Here is a 22,749-nt window from a genome sequence, read left to right on the forward strand (position 1 = left end):
GGGTTGACGCACTTCCGGGTCCGCACGAGAGACAGGAGCTGGAAACCCAGGGCTATGGAGGCGCACAGTCGGTCTAGATCTTACCTCCTGCACAACCCGCCTTGGCTGGATGGAACTACTAACCCTGTACGAGCGGGGTGCTCGTACAGGGCAGACTGGGCTGTGCAGGGGCCTGATGGTAGCCGTGCGTAGAGCGGGAGTTGGGTAGCCTGGTCCTCGGAGGCGTACCGGCGACCAGATGCGCTGCGCAGGCATCCTCCTACCAGGCTGGATGCCCGCTCTAGCACGGCACCTGCGAGGGGCTGGAATAATGCGCACCGGACTGTGCGTGCGTATGGGTGAGATAGTGCGCTCCTCAGCGAAACATAGCGCTCTCCACCCCATACGCTCCTCCATATAACCACGGGTAGCTGGCTTCCGGCTCTTCTTACGCCTAGCCAAACTACCCGTGTGCCCCCCCCAAAATTTTTCTTGGGGGTGCCTCTCGTGCATCTCCTTCAGCGCGTCCACTCTGGCCTCGTACCACCGCCTCTCTGCCTTGGCTGCCTCAATTTCCCACTGCGGGCGGCGATAATCCCCAGCCTGATGCCAGGGTCCGGCCCCGTCCAGAACTTCCTCCCAAGTCCACTTCTCCCGCCAGTCCAACTCGAACTCCGTCTGCTCCTTCCTCTGCTGCTTGGTCCTTTGGTGGTGGGTGATTCTGTCACGGTTGTTGTCGGTGAAGGAGGACCAATACGCAGCAGGTACGTGTATGCTCATCTTGATTTTTATTAACTACAAAAATGAACATACAAAATAACAAAACGAAACGAACGAACAACTACAAACAGTCTGGTAAAGCATACGGCTTAGACACAGAACAATCACCCACAAATAACACATACAAACACACCCTAATATATGGGACTCTCAATCAAAGGCAGATAGACAACACCTGCCTTCAACTGAGAGTCCCAACCCCAATCAACCTAACATAGAAACACACACACTAGACTAACCATAGAATTAACTAAACATAAACCAAAACCCGGAAATACTAAATCAAACACCCTTTACACAAACACACCACCCCGAACCACATAAAACAAATACCCCCTGCCACGCCCTGACCAAACTACAAAACAATTAACCTTATATACTGGCCAGGACGTGACAGGAATGGCCTTAGACTTATTTGTCCAATGGGAAAGTGCTTGTGGGAATGACTTTCACTAAACTGCAGTCTTACACGGAACCATAACCGGCTGCGCGCGTGCACCATTGTGCATACATTTATTTTGTCCCCCCACACCAAACGCGATCACGACACGCAGGTTAAAATATCAAAACAAACTCTGAACCAATTACATTAATTTGGGGACAGGTCGAAAAGCATTAAACATTTATGGCAATTTAGCTAGTTAGCTTGCGAGCTAATTTGTCCTATTTAGCTAGCTTGCTGTTGCTAGTTAATTTGTCCTGGGATATAAACATTAGGTTGTTATTTTACCTGAAATGCACAAGGTCCTCTACTCCGACAATTAATCCACACATAAAAATGGTCAACCGAATCATTTCTAGTCATCTCTCCTCCTTCCAGGCCTTTTCATCGTTTAACTTATATGGTGATTGGCATCTAAACTTTCATAGTATTACCACGACAACCGGCAACAGTTCGTCTTTCAATCACCCACGTGGGTATAACCAATGAGGAGATGGCACGTGGGTACCTGCTTCTATAAACCAATGAGGAGATGGGAGAGGCAGGACTTGCAGTGCGATCTGCGTCAGAAATAGGAATGACTTGTATTTTAGCCCTTGGCAACGCAGACGCTCGCGAGCAGTGTGGGTGCAATAATTGAATAACATAGATTCCTACATTTATTTTGTAACACTCGCGCACGCGATGTGAGCGGTGTGGTCAGCCTATTAGAAAAAAGGGTTCCAAAAGGGTTCTTTGGCTGTTCCATTTAGATCCCTCTGTTGAAAGGGTTCTACATGCAACCAAAAAGGGTTCTACCTGGAACCAAAAAGGGTTCTTCAAATGGTTCTCCTACGGTGACAGCCGAAGAATCTTTTTAGGTTCTAGATAGCACCTTTCTTTTTAAGAGTGTGTATTGCAAATAGAAGTACTCAAATAGGCTCTAACCCTCAGTGATTTATGGTGCAGCTCTCACAAGTCTACAACACACCTTAGACTTGAATAATGAACGTCTCTCTCTCTCTCTCTCTCTCCTCTCTGTGTGAGTTGGTCTTTTGTTTGAGATGGTCTCTCGAAACATCTTTAAAAAATTAGATGATACCAATGGGTTAACCGAAGTCTGGAGCTTTTACACAATTTGACAAATGAGGAAGCTCTGGCCTCCCAGGAATTCAGTGCTGAGACCACAGCATACTGTCACACCCAGCTCTTATCAAGTCACTACAGGGATGTGAAGACCAAATGACCCAACTCAATTCCTCTGAACCCATACCTTTTGTTACAATGCTTTCTTACTCCTTTTAGTATGTGTTGCATACCGCACCCAAGTTATTTTTGTTGAACAGCAGCACACACCCACTGGGCACAGATTTGGTTGAGTTGTTAACTAACGTGTGAAATCAACAGAAAATGTTACCATGCCATTGGTTCTAAGTTGGGTGTAAAAAGAAGAAATTGCCTTTTATTGATGACTTCAAATTCAATCAGTTTTCCACATAATGATTCAACATCACAATGAATTATTGGGTTGGAATGAGGTGGAAATAACGTTTATTCAACCAGTTTTTGCCCAGTGCTCCATGATCTCTGTGGGAACTAGAACTAGCTACCATAATCCATGACAGAAATACATTAGAAAAACAGTGTTGAGATTGGGCCTGCATTGAAGATGGCTTGTTATAGCGAACACATCCTAAACCGATATGTTGCCAGAGACAAATTTGATTATGTGATTAGCAACAGAAATTATGTAAATTGCAAGAACACTGACTCAATTGCCTTTTTAATTTTCTCCCAGGAAAATAACCTGAGGTTGAACTGATCATCAAGGTGGCTGCTGTCATCTCTCTTCTTGAATTTCTTATTTTTAATTTCCTGTTAATTGATAGAATGCAAACAACTAGTGTGTGTTATTCAGTGAGACTCAAATATTTCTGAAACTGGTAGATAGAAATATATTGAATAAAGCTAACATGATTGCCAATTCTACCTGACTGATAATCATGTCTGTTCTAAGCTATACATTTCTATGTGACCATTCTGTTCAGAGAATGCTGAAGTGATGTTCTGCTTGACAGGATCTAGATCTCTTACTGTAGTCATGACCATTCTGTTCAGAGAATGCTGAAGTGATATTCTGCTTGACAGGATCTAGATCTCTTACTGTAGTCATGACCATTATGTTCAGAGAATGCTGAAGTGATATTCTGCTTGACAGGATCTAGATCTCTTACTGTAGTCATGACCATTCTGTTCAGAGAATGCTGAAGTGATATTCTGCTTGACAGGATCTAGATCTCTTACTGTAGTCATGACCATTCTGTTCAGAGAATGCTGAAGTGATGTTCTGCTTGACAGGATCTAGATCTCTTACTGTAGTCATGACCATTCTGTTCAGAGAATGCTGAAGTGATGTTCTGCTTGACAGGATCTAGATCTCTTACTGTAGTCATGACCATTATGTTCAGAGAATGCTGAAGTGATGTTCTGCTTGACAGGATCTAGATCTCTCACTGTAGTCATGACCATTCTGTTCAGAGAATGCTGAAGTGATGTTCTGCTTGACAGGATCTAGATCTCTTACTGTAGTCATGACCATTCTGTTCAGAGAATGCTGAAGTGATGTTCTGCTTGACAGGATCTAGATCTCTTACTGTAGTCATGTCTGACAGTCAGAGGCTGGAGGAGATTGAGTGTATTTTTCACATCACTGTAGTTTATACAGCTAATCTTCAGGGCCCAGTTCAAAAAATAAATATCTATCTGGATTTGGCCTGTCGGATAGGATTAAATGCATAGAAATATAATGAATAGAGCGGACGAATCATTGACTTGAATGGAGACTCCCGTTCTATTCATTCTATTTCTATTAATTGAGTCCTATCCGATAGCCAACATACAGATAGATCAGTTAAAAAAAAGAACTGGTCCCAGGCCAATAGGATTACTCTGCTAGAGCACCTGTTAAATAATTACCAATCTAGAACGATTGACCTTGTTTTCATTTACATTAGGTTGAGTTGTCAGCTAATGTGAAATCAACCAAAAAAGTCACACTGTCATTGGATTTAACAGTTAGGTAAAAAAAGACTAAATTCCCTTACGTTGATGACAGGTAAAAAAAGACTAAATTCCCTTACGTTGATGACAGGTAAAAAAATACTAAATTCCCTTACGTTGATGACAGGTAAAAAAAGACTAAATTCCCTTACGTTGATGTCTTTTTGCAAATCCATTCAGTTTCCCACGTTGATTCAACATCATCACATTTAAGTTTTTCGTTGAAATGACGTGGAAACAATTGTGATTGGTGACCATCTCCTCCCCTGTGCCTCTCCTTGGCAGGATCAGTGTTGTCTAGGTGAGGAAATGAATGGTGTGACAGAACCCTAGCATTGTGCTGAGTCAGACGTAGGCCATGAAAAGTCCTATAGGCCTATCCACACACACACACACACACACACACACACACACACACACACACACACACACACACACACACACACACACACACACACACACACACACACACACACACACACACACACACACACACACACACACATATACAGTAATCCGTTTGCAAGCTGCTGTCTCAGTAAGTCCAGTACACATCACCACTAAACAATCACCCAGATCAATCAAACAAGCTAGGTCTGCTGCAGTATGTCAATCCAGTCTGCTCTAGGGGAATCAGGAGGAGTGTTGTAGTCAGTCAGCCAGGTCTGCTGCAGTATGTCAATCCAGTCTGCTCTAGGGGAATCAGGAGGAGTGTTGTAGTCAGTCAGCCAGGTCTGCTGCAGTATGTCAATCCAGTCTGCTCTAGGGGAATCAGGAGGAGTGTTGTAGTCAGTCAGCCAGGTCTGCTGCAGTATGCCAATCCAGTCTGCTCTAGGGGAATCAGGAGGAGTGTTGTAGTCAGTCAGCCAGGTCTGCTGCAGTATGTCAATCCAGTCTGCTCTAGGGGAATCAGGAGGAGTGTTGTAGTCAGTCAGCCAGGTCTGCTGCAGTATGTCAATCCAGTCTGCTCTAGGGGAATCAGGAGGAGTGTTGTATCAGTCAGTAATGACAGTTGACTCCCTCTGTTTAAAAGGCTGTGTTTGTCTTACCCACACACACACTAGGGTGCTGTGTTTGTCTTCCCCACACACACACACACACACACACACACACACACACACACACACACACACACACACACACACACACACTAGGGTGCTGTGTTTGGAGTCTGACCTGTTGGTTCCCTCCTCTCTACACCATTCACTTTAACACCATCCTGCAGGCAGCTTGAGGGGTGATGAGAGAGAAAAGGTCCAGTTCCCAGGACCACGAATACAAATTCCATCTAGACACCGTTGCCCTAGAGCAGTGGTTCCCAAACTTTTTACAGTCCCGTACCACTTCAAACATTCAACCTCCAGCTGCGTACCCCCTCTAGCACCAGGGTCAGCACACTCTCAAATGTTGTTTTTTACCATCATTGTAAGCCTGCCACACACACACACTATACAATACATTTATTAAACATAAGAATGAGTGTGAGTTTTTGTCACAACCCGGCTCGTGGGAAGTGACAAAGAGCTCTTATAGGACCAGGGCACAAATAATAATATAATAATCATCAATCATTTTGCTCTTTATTTAACCATCTTACAAATAAAACCTGATTTGTTCATTGAAAATTGTGAATAACTCACCACAGGTTAATGAGAAGGGTGTGCTTGAATGGATGCACATACCTCTGCAATGTTGGGTTGTATTGGAGAAAGTCTCAGTCTTAAATCATTTTCCACACAGTCTGTGCCTGTATTTAGTTTTCATGCTAGTGAGGGCTGAGAATCCACTCTCACATAGGTACGTGGTTGCAAAGGGCATCAGTGTCTTAACAGCGCGATTTGGATACTCAGGATACTCTGAGCGCAGCCCAATCCAGAAATCTGGCAGTGGCTTCTGATTAAATTAAATTTTCACAGAACCGCTTGTTGCAATTTCAATGAGGCTCTCTTGTTCAGATATCAGTAAGTGGACTGGAGGCAGGGCATGAAAAGGATAATGAATCCAGTTTTTTGTGTGGTCCGTTTTAGGAAAGTACCTGCGTAATTGCACACCCAACTCACTCAGGTGCTTCGCTATATCACATTTGACATTGTCCGTAAGCTTGAGTTCATTTGCACACAAACAATCATACGATGGAAAGACGTGTGTGTTGTCCTTGTTAATGCAGAGAAGAGCTCCAACTTCTTAATCATAGCCTCAATTTTGTCCCACACATTGAATATAGTTGCGGAGAGTCCCTGTAATCCTAGATTCAGATCATTCAGACAAGAAAAACATCACCCAGATAGGCCAGTCATGTGTGAAACTCATGCAAGCGGTCAGACAAGTGAAAATTATAGTCAGTAAAGAAAACTTTAAGCTCTTCTCTCAATTTAAAAAATGTGACCAATACTTTTCCCCTTGATAACCAGCTCACTTTTGTATGTTGTAAAAGCGTTACATGGTCACTGCCCGTATCATTGCTAAGTGCAGAAAATAAACGAGAGTTCAGGGGCCTTTCTTTAACAAAGTTAACCATTTTCACTGTAGTGCCCAAAAACGTCTTTCAAGCTGTCAGGCATTCCCTTGGCAGCAAGAGCCTCTCGGTGGATGCTGCAGTGTACCCAAGTGGCGTCGGAAGCAACTGCTTTCACGCGCGTTACAACTATGTCTCCCTGTCATGGCTTTTGCGCCATCAGTACAGATACCAACATGAGTAGCAGCTACATTTGGCTACATACGGACCGTTAGTGGAATTCCCGCGAGAGAATAACAGTTAATGTGATTGGATGTTAATTATTTGACTAGGCTACCTGTATTCGACATTGTGTTGTTATTTCGCTGAACACTAGATGGTTTAATTTTATTATTGTCAATGAAACGAGGCTACTTAGGCGAGAAAAAACCTCACCCAAATGTATAGACCCGTTGGAAAATAAAAATGTACTGTTTGAAAATGTGAAGAAAGAAAAGAATGTGAATAAAAAATAAATAAATGTGAATCACATTTTTATTTGGCGTACCCCCGACGGCATTGCGAGTACCCCTGGGGTTTGGGAATACCTGCCCTAGAGCACACACACAACTATACATCCCTCGGCCTAAACATCAGCGCCACAGGTAACTTCCACAAAACTGTGAACGATCTGAGAGACAAGGCAAGAAGGGACTTCTATGCCATCAAAAGGAACATAAAATTCGACATACCAGTTAGGATCTGGCTAAAAATATTTGATTCAGTTATAGAACCCATTGCCCTTTATGGTTGTGAGGTTTGGGGTCCGCTCATCAACCAAGAATTCACAAAATGGGACAAACACCAAATTGAGACTCTGCATATAGAATTCTGCAAAAATATCCTCCGTGTACAACGCAAAATACCAAATAATGTATGCAAAGCAGAATTAGGCTGATACCCGCTAATTATCAAAATCCAGAAAAGAGCCATTAAATTCTACAACTACCTAAAAGAACCTCTCTTGGTTTTGGAGAGATTTTCATCATTGCAGCATCAAGAGTTTTGTCCTTGTAGCCTCGCATTTTGAATTTCTGTCATTTTATTTAGCATTGCTGTCAAAATCTGTCTGATGGCCACAGATTGGTTTAACTCTGCATAACTGGCTATATGGTAGACCATTCTTGAGCGGAAGAGGATGCATACTATCCACACATAGCAAGGTGTTGCGGTCTGTGGGCTTTGTGTGTAATGCATCATTCTCTTTGATGATCCATAAGTCCAGGTAGTTTTTATTTTTCTCTCATCAGTCTGCATGGTGAATTTTAGGTATTCAGAGATCTCGTTTTGTAAAGTTTGGAATTCATTTAGTTCCTGCTGACTTCCTTCCCAGAGCACAAAGACATCATCTTTGTATCTCTTCCATAGGAGGATTTTATAAAGTAGGGGGTGTGTCTCTGTTTTGTAAAGGTGTGCTTCCTCAAATTGTCCCACATACAGGATTGCATAGTTGGGGGAAAAGGGGGAGCCCATGGCTACACCCCGAATTTGAAGGAAAAGTCTGACTCAAAGACAAAGTAGTTATTGGATTATCCAGGTCAGTAAATTTGTAAAATGCAATGATTGGATGGAGCAAGGGTAGAGTCTGTCTGCTGAAGGAAATGTTGCAGCGCCTGTGAGCCTCCAGTGTGTGGGATGTTAGTGTATAAGCTAACCATATGTCTGCTACAGTGGGACAAGATAGAGCCATGACAAAACAAGGAAATAAAACTGCTGAAAGACAATTGGCTTCCTATTTAAAAATAAGATTGAGAACAAGCTATGAAAGGTTGCTGGATCGAATCCCCGAGCTAACAAGGTAAAAATCTGTCGTTCTCCCTCTGAATAAGGCAGTTAACCCACTGTTCCCTGGTAGGCCGTCATTGTAAGTAAGAATTTGTTCTTAACTGACTTGCCTAGTTAAATAAAGGTAAAAAATATATATATTAAATGAAGGAAAAATACTGGATTTTGGTGCAGGTACAGCCATCCAGCGCAAGAATAAATATTACGATATTGTGAAAATGATACGATATGATATAGTGTCAAAAATAATATTCCGATATGTAACTGTATCGATTTTTCTTCTCCCCAGCACTACTTTTAACCAGGGCACAGAAGTAGTGCACTATGTAGGGAATAGGGTGTCATTTGGGACGTAGCCTCTGTTGACTAGCCGCCGTCATATTCATATGAACACGTCTAAAGCAAACTTTTATTGACCATTCATTCTCTAGTGCAAACAAAACAGTGGCATTTCATAGTCACATCAATATTAAAAGAGGAATTGGTAGAACCATTTATTTTGATCAGTGAGGAGGAATATACAATCACTGTACCACAGAATTGCTAACTTCTCTCAGTTTATGGCTTAGTTTCCTAGGTCATGACTACGTCCATATCATTTGAAGTCCTGGCGCTTAACATTAAAACATTTTCGTTGCCTTTTTTTAAAACCCCTGAATTGACTTATTTCCTTCTGAAGTCTTACATCACGAATCCCTTATTCATTCAATGCTGTTCTCTCAGATCATCTCTCTATCATCTCCTCCACTGTGCTTTCTGCTGAGACAGGTTTAGTCAGGAATAATGAGCATTATGATTAACTGATGAGCTTAGCTGCTCCTGGCTCCTCACTGATAGCAGGACCTCTGTCTGCCTGTCTGTTTGTCTTTCTGTCTTTCTCTCTGTCTGCATGTCGGTCAGTGGAGGCTGTTGATGGGAGGACGGCTCATAATAATGGGCAGAACCGAGCAAATGGAATGGCATCAAACACATGGAAACCATATGTTTGATGTATTTGATACCATACCACTCATTCCTCTCCTCTCCAGCCATTACCACGAGCCTGTCCTCCCCAACCCTGATGTCCTTGCCGTGTCTGAATCCTGGCTTAGGAAGGCCACCAAAAATTCTGAGATTTCCATACCCAACTACAACTTTTTCCATCAAGATAGAACTGCCAGAGGGGGAGGAGTTGCAATCTACTGCAGAGATAGCCTGCAAAGTTCTGTCATACTTTCCAGGTCTATACCCAAACAGTTCGAACTTCTAATTTTAAAAATTAATCTCTCCAGAAATAAGTCTCTCACTGTTGCCGCCTGCTATCGACCCCCCTCCGCTCCCAGCTGTGCCCTGAACACCATTTGTGAATTGATCGCCCCCCATCTAGCCTCAGAGTTCGTTCTGTTAGGTGACCTAAACTGGGATATGCTTAACACCCCGGCAGTCCTACAATCTAAGCTAGATGCCCTCAATCTCACACAAATCATCAAAGAACCCACCAGCTACAACCCTAAATCCGTAAACATGGGCACTCTCATAGACATTATCCTGACCAACTTGCCCTCCAAATACACCTCCGCTGTTTTCAATCAGGATCTCAGCGATCACTGCCTCATTGCCTGTATCCGCTATGGGTCCGCGGTCAAAAGACCACCCCTCATCACTGTCAAACACTCCCTAAAACACTTCTGCGAGCAGGCCTTTCTAATCGACCTGGCCCGAGTATCCTGGAAGGATATTGACCTCATCCCGTCAGTTGAGGATGCCTGGTCATTCTTTAAAAGTAATTTCCTCACCATCTTAGATAAGCATGCCCCGTTCAAAAAATGCAGAATTAAGAACAGATATAGCCCTTGGTTCACTCCAGACCTGACTGCCCTTGACCAGCACAAAAACATCCTGTGGCGGACTGCAATAGCATCAAAGTCACCGCGATATGCAACTGTTCAGGGAAGTCAGGAACCAATACACGCAGTCAGTCAGGAAAGCAAAGGCTAGCTTTTTCAAGCAGAAATTTGCATCCTGTAGCTCTAACTCCAAAAGGTTTTGGGACACTGTAAAGTCCATGGAGAACAAGAGCACCTCCTCCCAGCTGCCCACTGCACTGAGGCTAGGTAACACGGTCACCACCGATAAATCCATGATAATTGAACATTTCAATAAGCATTTCTCAACGGCTGGCCATGCTTTCCTCCTGGTTACTCCAACCCCGGTCAACAGCTCCGCCCAAGCCTCCCCAGCTTCTCCTTCACCCAAATCCAGATAGCAGATGTTCTGAAAGAGCTGCAAACCCTGGACCCGTACAAATCAGCTGGGCTAGACAATCTGGACCCTCTCTTTCTAAACTATCCGCCGCCAGTTGCAACCCCCTATTACCAGCCTGTTCAACCTCTCTTTCATATCGTCTGAGATCCCTAAAGATTGGAAAGCTGCCGCGGTCATCCCCCTCTTCAAAGGGGGTGACACCCTAGATCCAAACTGTTACAGACCTATTTCCATCCTGCCCTGCCTATCTAAAGTCTTCGAAAGCCAAGTTAATAAACAGATCACTGACCATTTCGAATCTCACCGTACCTTCTCCGCTGTGCAATCCGGTTTCCGAGCCGGACACGGGTGCACCTCAGCCACGCTTAAGGTACTAAATGATATCATAACCGCCATCGATAAAAGACAGTACTGTGCAGCCGTCTTCATCGACCTGGCCAAGGCTTTTGACTCTGTCAATCACTGTATTCTTATCGGCAGACTCAATAATCTTGGTTTTTCTAATGACTGCCTCGCCTGGTTCACCAACTACTTTGCAGACAGAGTTCAATGTGTCAAATCGGAGGGCATGTTGTCCGGACCTCTGGCAGTCTCTATGGGGCTACCACAGGGTTCAATTCTCGGACCGACTCTTTTCTCTGTATATATCAATGATGTCGCTCTTGCTGCGGGCGATTCCCTGATCCACCTCTATGCAGACGACACCATTCTGTATACTTCTGTCCCTTCCTTGGACACTGTGCTAACAAACCTCCAAATGAGCTTCAATGCCATACAACACTCCTTCCGTGGCCTCCAACTGCTCTTAAATGCTAGTAAAACCAAATGCATGCTTTTCAACCGTTCGCTGCCCGCACCTGCCCGTCCGGCTAGCATCACCACCCTGGACGGTTCCGACCTAGAATATGTGGACAACTATAAATACCTAGGTGTCTGGTTAGACTGTAAACTCTCCTTCCAGACTCATATTAAACATCTCCAATCCAAAATCAAATCTAGAATCGGATTTCTATTTCGCAACAAAGCCTCCTTCACTCACGCCGCCAAACTTACCCTAGTAAAACTGACTATCCTACCGATTCTCAACTTCGGCGATGTCATCTACAAAATAGCTTCCATTACACTACTCAGCAAACTGGATGCAGTCTATCACAGTGCCATCCGTTTTGTTACCAAATCACCTTATACCACCCACCACTGCGACCTGTATGCTCTAGTCGGCTGGCCCTCGCTACATATTCGTCGCTAGACCCACTGGCTCCAGGTCATCTATAAGTCTATGCTAGGTAAAGCTCTGCCTTATCTCAGTTCACTGGTCACAATAACAACACCCACCCGTAGCACACGTTCCAGCAGGTATATCTCACTGATCATCCCCAAAGCCAACACCTCATTTGGCCGCCTTTCCTTCCAGTTCTCTGCTGCCAGTGACTGGAACGAATTGCAAAAATCACTGAAGTTGGAGACTTTTATTTCCCTCACCAACTTTAAACATCAGCTACCTGAGCTGCTAACCAATCGCTGCTGCTGTACACAGTCCATCTGTAAATTGCCCACCCAATCTACCTACCTCATCCCCATACTGTTTTTATTTCATTTACTTTTCTGCTCTTTTGCACACCAGTATTTCTATTTGCACATCATCATATGCTCATTTATCACTCCAGTGTTAATCTGCTAAATTGTAATTATTCGCTCCTATGGCCGATTTATTGCCTACCTCCTCATGTCTTTTGCACACACTGTATGTAGACTTTCTTTTTTTCATACTGTGTCATTGACTTGTTTATTGTGTTATTGGCTTGTTTATTGTTTACTCCATGTGTAACTCTGTGTTGTTGTCTGTGTCACACTGCTTTGCTTTATCTTGGCCAGGTCGCAGTTGTAAATGAGAACTTGTTTTCAACTTGCCTACCTGGTTAAATAAAGGTGAAATAAGAAATGTAAAAAAATAAAATTAAGGGGCCACCAACCTTCTGTCTGTCTGTCTGTCTGTCTGTCTGTCTGTCTGTCTGTCTGTCTGTCTGTCTGTCTGTCTGTCTGTCTGTCTGTCTGTCTGTCTGTCTGTCTGTCTGTCTGTCTGTCTGTCTGTCTGTCTGTCTGTCTGTCTGTCTGTCTGTCTGTCTGTCTGTCTGTCTGTCTGTCTGTCTAGAGGGTTTTATTAAAGTCCTGCCATCATCTGCTGTCCGTCTGAACGTGCCTCGGACTTTATTGACTGCAGGAGGATGTCATCTGAGTGCCAAAGGCCACCCTATTCCCCTTTTTAGTGCTCTACTTTTGACTTGGGCCCATTGGGCTCTGTTGAGAGGAAGTGCACTATGTAGGGAATATGTTGTCAATTGGGACGTAGACGTGATCTCCACTGGAGGACAAGGTTAGGTGGTGACTGACTGCAGGCAGGCAGACAGGGAGCACTGTGCTGAATCCAAAACACTGTGTGTGGAGAAAATAGCCTAGACTGCTTAATGCTTATTAAATTAGGGCTAATCAATTGTAAAGTCATCAGAAGCACATCCTCCTCCCTGTGTCAAGATTGGGTGCGTTCCATCCAGGATTAATCCTCCTTGTTTCTTCCTTTCTACCACTTTCACCACCATCTCTCCAAATCAATTAATGACAGTCACCAGCCTGCTACCATCATGCTAGCCTTTAAGAAATGTCCAGTACCATCAATGTATAATGATGACAGTCATTGTTACATCTCCTGAAACAGCAAAGGTTCTGTGCAAGCAGGCCAAGACCCCAGTGCCTTTGGCAGTGCAGTCTAACAGCCTCTGGGCTGTGCTGAACAGATGACCTCTAGGGGGCTGTATCTGCACAGGTGCTGCTGGCTACTGGCTACTGGCTACTGGCTAGCCTCCATTGGTGTGTAGCTTTCAATGGATCACAGTCAGCTCATGTAAATACCCTGAGTAATGCCATTCAATGCCATCCTAACATACTTCTCCCTCTCTCTGTTTCCCTTGCAGATATTTCCAGGATATCATCATACTACGCTGGTATGTACCGGGGGATTTTGCCCTGGCAGTAAAGATTCTGTCATTTAAAGTTAATAGTGCTACGTGTATTTTTCCCTGGCAGTAAAGATTCTGTCATTTAAAGTTAATAGTGCTATGTGTATTTTTCCCTGGCAGTAAAGATTCTGTCATTTAAAGTTAATAGTGCTACGTGTATTTTGCCCAGGCAGTAAAGATTCTGTCATTTAAAGTTAATAGTGCTATGTGTATTTTTCCCTGGCAGTAAAGATTCTGTCATTTAAAGTTAATAGTGCTATGTGTGAAGCGCTGGTTGAGTGTGTGTAGTTATTATAGAAAAAGGACAAACTGCACCTAGACTTGCTCTAGATGAGTGCAGCCAGATTGTATTCCACATATTGTTCCCTATACAGTACATACAGCTATGTGACTCTGTTAGCTTCCTGGAGGAGGCCCATGGCTGAAGCTAAAGGCATGATGGGGCTCTCTTCATCTCCTGCAATCAGCATTTCTCTCTGATTCTTCATCAATATTTAATTGTTTGAACACCATGTACTGGAGAAAATGATCTATTGGAAAATATCAGATAAATATTAGTTGCAGTAAACATCTCTGCAAAGGAATGAAGGAATGAAAATCTCTTCCAGTTTGATAGCTATTTCATTTCTCACCAGACTTACAGTTTTGACTTAAATTGGCTTGAAAATCTATGGCAAGACCTCAACATGGCTGGCTAGCACAGCCTGTTCTCATAGTTTTGCCGCAATTGGATGAACGTACATTTTTTACCCATTCATTCTGCGTGTTTACAGGGTTAATTCGGCGTGGTTACAGCGTTAATTTTGCGTGTTTACAGGGTTAAAACAGAAATGTGCTGTTTTCATTCAGTATCACTGAGTACTCTCCCTGCTTGCAAGAGAATTGTGAACTGCCGTGGCGCAGGGTCTAAGCAGTGTGCTCTGGCTCAGAGCCTCGTGAGTTCATTGTGCCATTGTGTTATTTTTTATTGTTATTTATTTATTTATGTTGCTCCAACAAAGGCATATATCCACATCCTCAGTACCTTTTCACATGTCCCAAATCGAAGGCTCTTTCTTGTGACCAGCCTGGTCCAGTGATGATCAACAACCAACTTGACAGAGCTTGAAGAATTTTAAAAAGTGTAAATATGTTTAATGTGTAATGTGTAAATATTGTACAATCCAGGTGTGCAAAGCTCTTAGAGAATTACCCAGGAAGACTCACAGCTGTAATCGCTGCCAAAGGTGATTCTAGTATGTATTGACTCAAGGGTGTGAATAGGGTTTTCACTTTGTCATTATGGAGTATTGTGTGTAGATGGGTGAGAAAAAAAAACATTCAATCCATTTTGAATTCAGGCTGCGACAAAACAAAATGTTGAATAAGTCAAGGGGTATGAATACTTTCTGAAGGCACTGTGTGTATGTGTGGAGCTGGAGCCCATTATTTTAGACATAATGGGGTTTCTAACCTGATATCTAGGGCTCTGAGGCAGCCATGTTCCCTGTGGGAGTGTATTGCGACAGACTATCAGTGGAAACATCTCTAAATTCTCTCTGTACTCACAGAGTTAGGACGGAGCTGGCTGTAAGGACAGACAGGTTAAGTGGTTGGTTGTGTACAGTTAAATAACATCCAGCTGATTGGTTGTGTTGATCCATAGTCAGTCAGCAGTATTGGAGAATCGTAGCCTGGCCAAGACTGGATAACGGCACCAAAAGCCGGTATCATCTGACAGACTGATGTCCTCTTGAATGGGGTGTGGAGTAAACAGAGTATGAACCATCCTGCATCAGTTAAGCCCCTTATACAGTACATACCAACACTTTCACCAGGGTTTAGATGTCTCATATTCTCTCTGATTTGGTTTTTATCACCTTGTTATGTAGTGAACTGTTTTGGTCTCTTATGTGAATGGATGGTGTCCCTGGTTCTGTGTCTGATTTGAGGTAGACAGACACACAGGCATGAAACATCTGTATTCCGCTTGAAGAAAGCAATGCTGCAGCGTTGCTTGGAGGTTAGTGTGATTTAGTGGAAGGCTTTAGTTTGTGGAGAGCTAGGCTAGAGCTGACTGTGATAAATCAGTGCTAGGTTACATAATGAGCAGGTGCAATCTACTCTCTCTCTTTGTTTCAGCTACAGGCCCAGAAAAACATGGTGCAAAACACACACACACACACACACACACACACACACACACACTCACTTCTGAATGTTTAAAGGGACCATAGAACTGCCTGTCTGTGATGTGTGTAATGAGTAGAGTGAGAGTTGTCTCTTGATTAGGTTTGTTGTTTTCATGTCGGGGTGATTCACAGCCACAATTAATATTGTTATTTCTTCTTCTTTAGTTTTACGGACATCTTGAATATTTGTCATGGTAATTGCAGCAATTAAAACATTTTGTTGGTCTCACACTATGTCCCAAATTCCCTATATAGTGCACTACTTTTGACCAGAGCCCTACAGGGCCCCATGGGCCCTGATCTAAAGTTGTGTACTCTAAAGGTGACTAGGGTGCCTTTTTGGATGAAGCCTTAAAGTGTGTTAATGAGCTCGCTGAAAATGAGGAATTGATGTAGCACCCCTTGAGAGGAATTGATCATGCGTATTCAATTTATACTGTGTGCGTGTGGAAAAATACTCCTCTTTGAAAGGATGTACTATAGACAGAAGGCCTATACTGTGAAATACCCCAATGACAACCAGATCCCTCTCCTCTCTCTATAGTGAATAATGTAGGTTGAGGCTGTGCTTGATTATGATAACTATAGAACAGCACCGTCCTGTAGAACTGTTGAGGTAAGTCAGTGGGTACAAACCAGGCTGTCTGTCTGTTCACAGAGCTTCAATTCAGTAGAGTGACTAAACACATCAAAGTATCGTTTTTCTGGGTCAATCATTTGTCAAACTCATTCCACTAGTGTCAGAGGGTTTTCTCTCCTCCTTTGTACATGAGTGATGAATTAAGGAAGGTCACTGATTAGTAAGGAACTCTCCTCACCTGGTTGTCTAGGAGATGCTAGGCCCTCCATGGAATGAGTTTGACCCCCCCCCCCCTGATTTAAATAGTCAAAGCTTGATGATGAGTTGGTTATTTGAATCAGCTGTGTAGTGTTTGGGTAAAAAATGAAATGTGCACCCAGAGGGGGCCCTCAGGGCCGGCTTTGGGAAACCCTGTCTTAGAGGATAGAGAACATAGGAGAAAGGTTTAGACTCTTACAACCCCACGCATGTAAACATACAGAGGTACTAGTAAAGGTCTTGAAGGGCTCTGACTTGCATGTGAATATACTAATAGCATTGTGTTTTGCAGCAGGTTTAGAACTGCTTGTGTATGTAATAGCCTAGTCATGCATTATGACGTTATTCCACAGAACCTCTGTTCTGCTGTGTGATTGGTGGAATCAAAAAGCTCCATTGCCACTAAGACAGGGAGATAGCTGTGACCTCATCACACCACAGATCCAGTATCTGATCCCAGACATTCACTAGGATGGTGATAGCATTGCAGAGTTACTTTTCATTTCACTTAATACATCTTATGTAATGGCATCAGTAGTCCTCACCTGTCTACACCTTGGAGGAAAATGGAATGCTGCAAATGGAAAGCATACAGGAGAGAGGAGAAGAGGAAGAAGGGAGGAAATGAGAGAGGGGGACATGTTTTGGCTGATAGCCAGAGGGATAGGGGCAGACCTTGTTGTAAAGAGGAGGAGGAGGAAGAGATATTGTTTGCTAATGAGCTGAGCACTAGTCATGACCCTGGTTGGACTTGATTTGCATCTCTCCCTCTCTCTCTCTCTCTCTCTCTCTCTCTCTCTCTCTCTCTCTCTCTGCAACCGCGGCTGAAGAGCCGCTGTCCGTTTTGTAAACAGGAGAAGAGCTGAGTGTAGTTCCCTAAATGAGGTTGAGCTCTCTACTACTCTCTTGCCCTGCCTCTTTCTCTCCTCCCTTCCTGCCTCCCCCCTCCCTCACTCTCTCTCTACCTCTCTCTCTCTCTGAGTCACACACAGACCCAGCTCACACTCCCTCCTGACACAGCCGACTCGGCAGCAGGGTTTCACAGCAGCAGCAGCAGCAGCAGCTTGTCCTGGATTACAAACCATAGCTGAGGAGCTAAAAGAGGCTGTCACATTGGAGAAGACAGGCGGTTGTAGTGCTGAACTAACTGAAGGATTGTTTTGTTTTTGTCTCCTCTGTGTCTTCTACTACACTGTTTTCCAAGTCAGCTGCCTCCCAGGCTTGATTCATTTACCAGGCTGTGCAGAGGCACGCAGAGGGATTTAATTAGAGGCTGGAAGCCAACGCTGAGGGTATCTGAAGAGGAATTGGAAGATAAGGAGCTGACAACACCGACCTGTCCCATATTGATCTTCTGTCTATCTCTCTCTCTATCTCTCTCTCTCTGTCTCTGTCTCTCTCTGTCTCTGTCTCTCTCTCTCTCTCTATTTCTCTCTCTGTCTCTCTCACTCCCTCTCGGAGGGACACCAAACACCTCTGACCCGGAAACAGCCTGTGTCAGGCAGGGTGGATGTTACGATAAAAACTTCTTGAGGATTTCACTGAGTTGCTCCCTTGACGTCTTCTCCTCCTCACCCCACAGTTCTCTCCCCTGAGGCAGGGCTGTGTGAACGGTTCAGAGGGGGGCAGCGGTAGGGGCTGTGAGGAGCAGAGAGGGGCTGTGCCGGGGTCCTCAGGGGCAGAGGAAGAAGCAGCAGCCTGTCCTGGCCTGGCCTCTATGCGGTTGTGGAAGGGGACAGGGTCAGGGAGCCTGGGGCTGGTTCAGGCCGCAGGGTCTGGTGGTGGGATAGAAAGACAGGTGCTGCTGCGGCCATCATGGAGAGGAGTGGCTGCATCCCCCTATGCTGGGCCCGGGGCACCTGTGTTTACGCTCAACACCCTCCACTCCCAAGTATGTACTGTGTACACACAGCAGATATGTTATGCACACTAGGTGCTTCTAGGTAGAACCTTTTAACCAGTGTTCATCTCAGTGTTTTTTAGAGGTCTTTCTGTTGATGATGGCTGTGTTTGGATGTGTGATGAATATGAATGTGATTTAAAGCTACACTGACTGAATGCTAATTCCCAGAACTCTGCTATAGTTAGAGGTGAATGTGGTTTGCCATGCCCTGCTTTATGCAGGTATTATTGCTGCATTTCCTACTATAACATGCCAAGACCTCAGGTGCACTGAATGGCAATGCACCAATGTGTACAGCAGCACTGTACCGTCTTCTTCTCTCATCTGATCACCACAACAAACCAAGCCATGGTGGTTATTAAGTCATCCATGGCTGTGAAAGTAATCAGTACAGCATCTAACGCAGGGTTTCCCAACTCCAGTCCTCATTTTTATTGTAGCCCTGGACAAGCACACCTGATTCAACTAATCATCATGCCCTAAATGAGTTGAATGAGGAATGTTTGTCCCAGGTTACAACAAAAATGTGTGCTGGTGGGGGTACTGGAGAACCGGAGCTGGGAACCGCTGACTACTGCTCAGCACTGACTTACAGGAGGCCTGCTGTCTGTCTGTCCCCTGAATATATTACGGAGCAGAGGGGTGAATTCCCATTAGTCTTGAACTGATTAAGTGTCGGGCAGGGCTGTGATTAGTGTTCTTGTCAGGAGAGGGGATAGCTGTTGAATAACTAGGCCAGGTAGAGCGAGAACTGCCCAGGCAACAGCAGTAGCAGCAAAACTAGCAGCAGTAGTGGAAGTAGAAACAGAAACAGAACTAGTAGCAGTAGAAACAGAACTAGCAGCAGTAAAAACATAACTAGCAGCAGTAGAAACAGAACTATCAGCAGGAAAAACAGAAACATAACTAGCAGCAGTAGAAACATAACTAGCAGCAATAGAAACAGAGACATAACTAGCAGCAGTAGAAACATAAACAGAACTAGCAGCAGTAGAAACAGAACTATCAGCAGTAGAAACAGAAACAGAACTAGCAGCAGAAGAAACAGAACTAGCAGCAGCAGCAACCGAAACAGAACTAGCAGCAGTAGAAACAGAACTAGCAGCAGAAGAAACATAACTAGCAGCAGTAGAAACAGAAACATAACTAGCAGCAGTAGAAACATAACTAGTAGCAGTAGAAACATAACTATCAGCAGTAGAAACAGAACTAGCAGCAGAAGAAACAGAACTAGCAGCAGCAGCAACCGAAACAGAACTAGCAGCAGTAGAAACATAACGAGCAGCAATAGAAACAGAAACATAACTAGCAGCTGTAGAAACATAACTAGTAGCAGTAGAAACATAACTATCAGCAGTAGAAACAGAAACAGAACTAGCAGCAGAGAAACAGAACTAGAGAGTAGAAACAGAACTAGCAGCAGTACCGAAACAGAACTAGCAGCAGTAGAAACAGAAACAGAAGCTAGCAGCAGAAGAAACAGAACTAGCAGCAGTAGAAACAGAAACAGAACTAGCAGCAGAAAAGAAACAGAACTAGCAGCAGCAGACAACCGAAACAGAACTAGCAGCAGTAGAAACAGAAACAGAGCTAGCAGCAGAAGAAACAGAACTAGCAGCAGCAGCAACCGAAACAGAACTAGCAGCAGTAGAAACAGAAACAGAACTAGCAGTAGTAGAAACGGAAACAGGTAGCAGCAGTAGAAACAGAACTAGCAGCAGTAGCAGAAACAGAACTAGCAGCAGTAGAAACAGAACTAGCAGCAGTAGAAACAGAACTAGCAGCAGTAGCAGTAGAAACAGAACTAGCAGCAGTAGAAACAGAAACTAGCAGCAGTAGAAACAGAACTAGCAGCAGTAGCAGTAGAAACAGAACTAGCAGCAGTAGAAACAGAACTAGCAGCAGTAGAAACATAACTAGCAGCAGTAGCAGTAGAAACAGAACTAGCAGCAGTAGAAACAGAACTAGCAGCAGTAGAAACAGAACTAGCAGCAGTAGAAACAGAACTAGCAGCAGTAGCAGTAGAAACAGAACTAGCAGCAGTAGAAACAGAAACAGAACTAGCAGCAGTAGAAACAGAAACTAGCAGCAGCAGCAAGAAACAGAACTAGCAGCAGTAGAAACAGAACTAGCAGCAGTAGAAACAGAAACAGAGCTAGCAGCAGAAGAAACAGAACTAGCAGCAGCAGCAACCGAAACAGAACTAGCAGCAGTAGAAACAGAAACAGAGCTAGCAGCAGAAGAAACAGAACTAGCAGCAGCAGCAACCGAAACAGAACTAGCAGCAGTAGAAACAAAAACAGGACTAGCAGTAGTAGAAACGGAAACAGGACTAGCAGCAGTAGAAACAGAACTAGCAGCAGCAGAAACAGAACTAGCAGCTGTAGAAACAGAACTAGCAGCAGTAGCAGTAGAAACAGAACTAGTAGCAGTAGAAACGGGAACTAGTAGCAGTAGAAACAGAACTAGCAGCAGTAGAAACAGAACTAGCAGCAGTAGAAACAGAACTAGCAGCAGTAGAAACAGAACTAGCAGCAGTAGCAGTAGAAACAGAACTAGTAGCAGTAGAAACAGAACTAGTAGTAGTAGAAACAGAACTAGCAGCAGTAGAAACAGAACTAGCAGCAGTAGAAACAGAACTAGCAGCAGTAGAAACATAAACAGAACTAGCAGCAGTAGCAGTAGAAACAGAACTAGCAGCAGTAGCAGTAGAAACAGAACTAGCAGTAGAAACGTAAACAGAACTACCAGCAGTAGAAACAGAAACAGAACTAGCAGCAGTAGAAACATAAACAGAACTAGCAGCAGTAACAGTAGAAACAGAAACAGGACTAGCAGCAGTAGAAACAGAAACCGAACTAGCAGCAGTAAGTAGAACAGACAGGACCCGAACTAGCAGCAGTAGCAGCAGAAACAGGACTAGCAGTAGTAGAAACAGAAACCGAACTAGCAGCAGTAGCAGTAGAAACAGGAACCGAACTAGTAGCAGTAGAAACAAAACTAGCAACAGTAGAAACAGAACTAGCAGCAGTAGAAACAGAAGCAGGACTAGCAGCAGTATAAAACAGAACCAGGACTAGCAGCAGTAGAAATAGAAGCAGGACTAGCAGCAGTAGAAACAGAAACAGAACTAGTAGCAGTAGAAACAGAACTAGCAGTAGTAGAAACCGAACTAGCAGCAGTTGCAGTAGGAACAGAAACAGGACTAGCAGTAGTAGAAACAGAAACCGAACTAGCAGCAGTAGAAACAGAACTAGCAACATTAGAAACAGAACTAGCAGCAGTAGAAACAGAACGTAGACGAGAACGACTAGCAGCAGTAACAGAAACAGAACTAGCAGCAGTAGAAACAGGGAGAGCAGTAGCAGAACTGAGCAGCAATTAGAAACAGAGATGACTAGCAGACAGCTAGCAGCAGAAGACAAACTAGCAGCAGGAAACAGGACTAGCAGCAGTAGAAACAGAAACAGGACTAGCAGCAGTAGAAACAGGACTAGCAGCAGTAGAAACAGAAACAGGACTAGCAGCAGTAGAAACAGGACTAGCAGCAGTGAAACATCACTAGCAGCAGTAGAAACAGAACCTTAGCAGCAGATAGCAGAACAGTACTAGCAGCAGTAGAAACAGGACTAGCAGCAGTAGAAACAGAAACAGGACTAGCAGCAGAAGAAACAGAACTAGCAGCAGTAGAAACAGAAACAGAACTAGCAGCAGTAGAAACAGAAACAGGACTAGCAGCAGAAGAAACATAACTAGCAGCAGTAGAAACAGAAACAGAACTAGCAGCATTAGAAACAGAAACAGGACTAGCAGCAGTAGAAACCGAAACAGGACTAGCAGCAGTAGAAACAGAAACAGGACTAGCAGCCGTAGAAACAGGACTAGCAGCAGTTGAAACATCACTAGCAGCAGTAGAAACAGTAACAGAACTAGTAGCAGTAGAAACAGAATTAGCAGCAGTAGAAACATTAATAGCAGCAGTAGAAACAGGACTAGCAGCAGTAGAAACAGAAACAGAACTAGCAGCAATAGAAACAGAAACATGACTAGCAGCAGTAGA

At 44.0% G+C, this 22,749-nt stretch overlaps 1 protein-coding gene across 6 annotated transcripts in view; it reads left to right on the forward strand.

Annotated features, from left to right (window-relative positions):
* Positions 1 to 22,749, forward strand: part of LOC106606028 (focal adhesion kinase 1) — a 136,673-nt gene that overhangs the window by 5,176 nt on the left and 108,748 nt on the right. For 2 of the 6 annotated variants that reach the window (XM_082959895.1, XM_082959892.1), the window contains exon 2: positions 13,733 to 13,762. The exons of 1 other annotated variant lie outside the window; for it this stretch is intronic. Coding sequence is in view for 4 of the 5 variants with exons in the window: in XM_082959892.1 (XP_082816018.1) it covers positions 13,733 to 13,762 (30 nt within the window). In the remaining variant the exon portion in view is untranslated. Of the gene's footprint in view, positions 1 to 13,732; positions 13,763 to 17,813; positions 18,678 to 22,749 lie in introns of those variants that run through there. 3 more of the 6 variants (XM_082959906.1, XM_082959891.1, XM_082959894.1) reach the window with 3 other exon arrangements.

The sequence above is a fragment of the Salmo salar genome, chromosome 02 (assembly GCF_965601325.2).
Source record: "Salmo salar chromosome 02, fSalSal1, whole genome shotgun sequence".
In the NCBI taxonomy this organism is placed as follows: domain Eukaryota; kingdom Metazoa; phylum Chordata; class Actinopteri; order Salmoniformes; family Salmonidae; genus Salmo; species Salmo salar.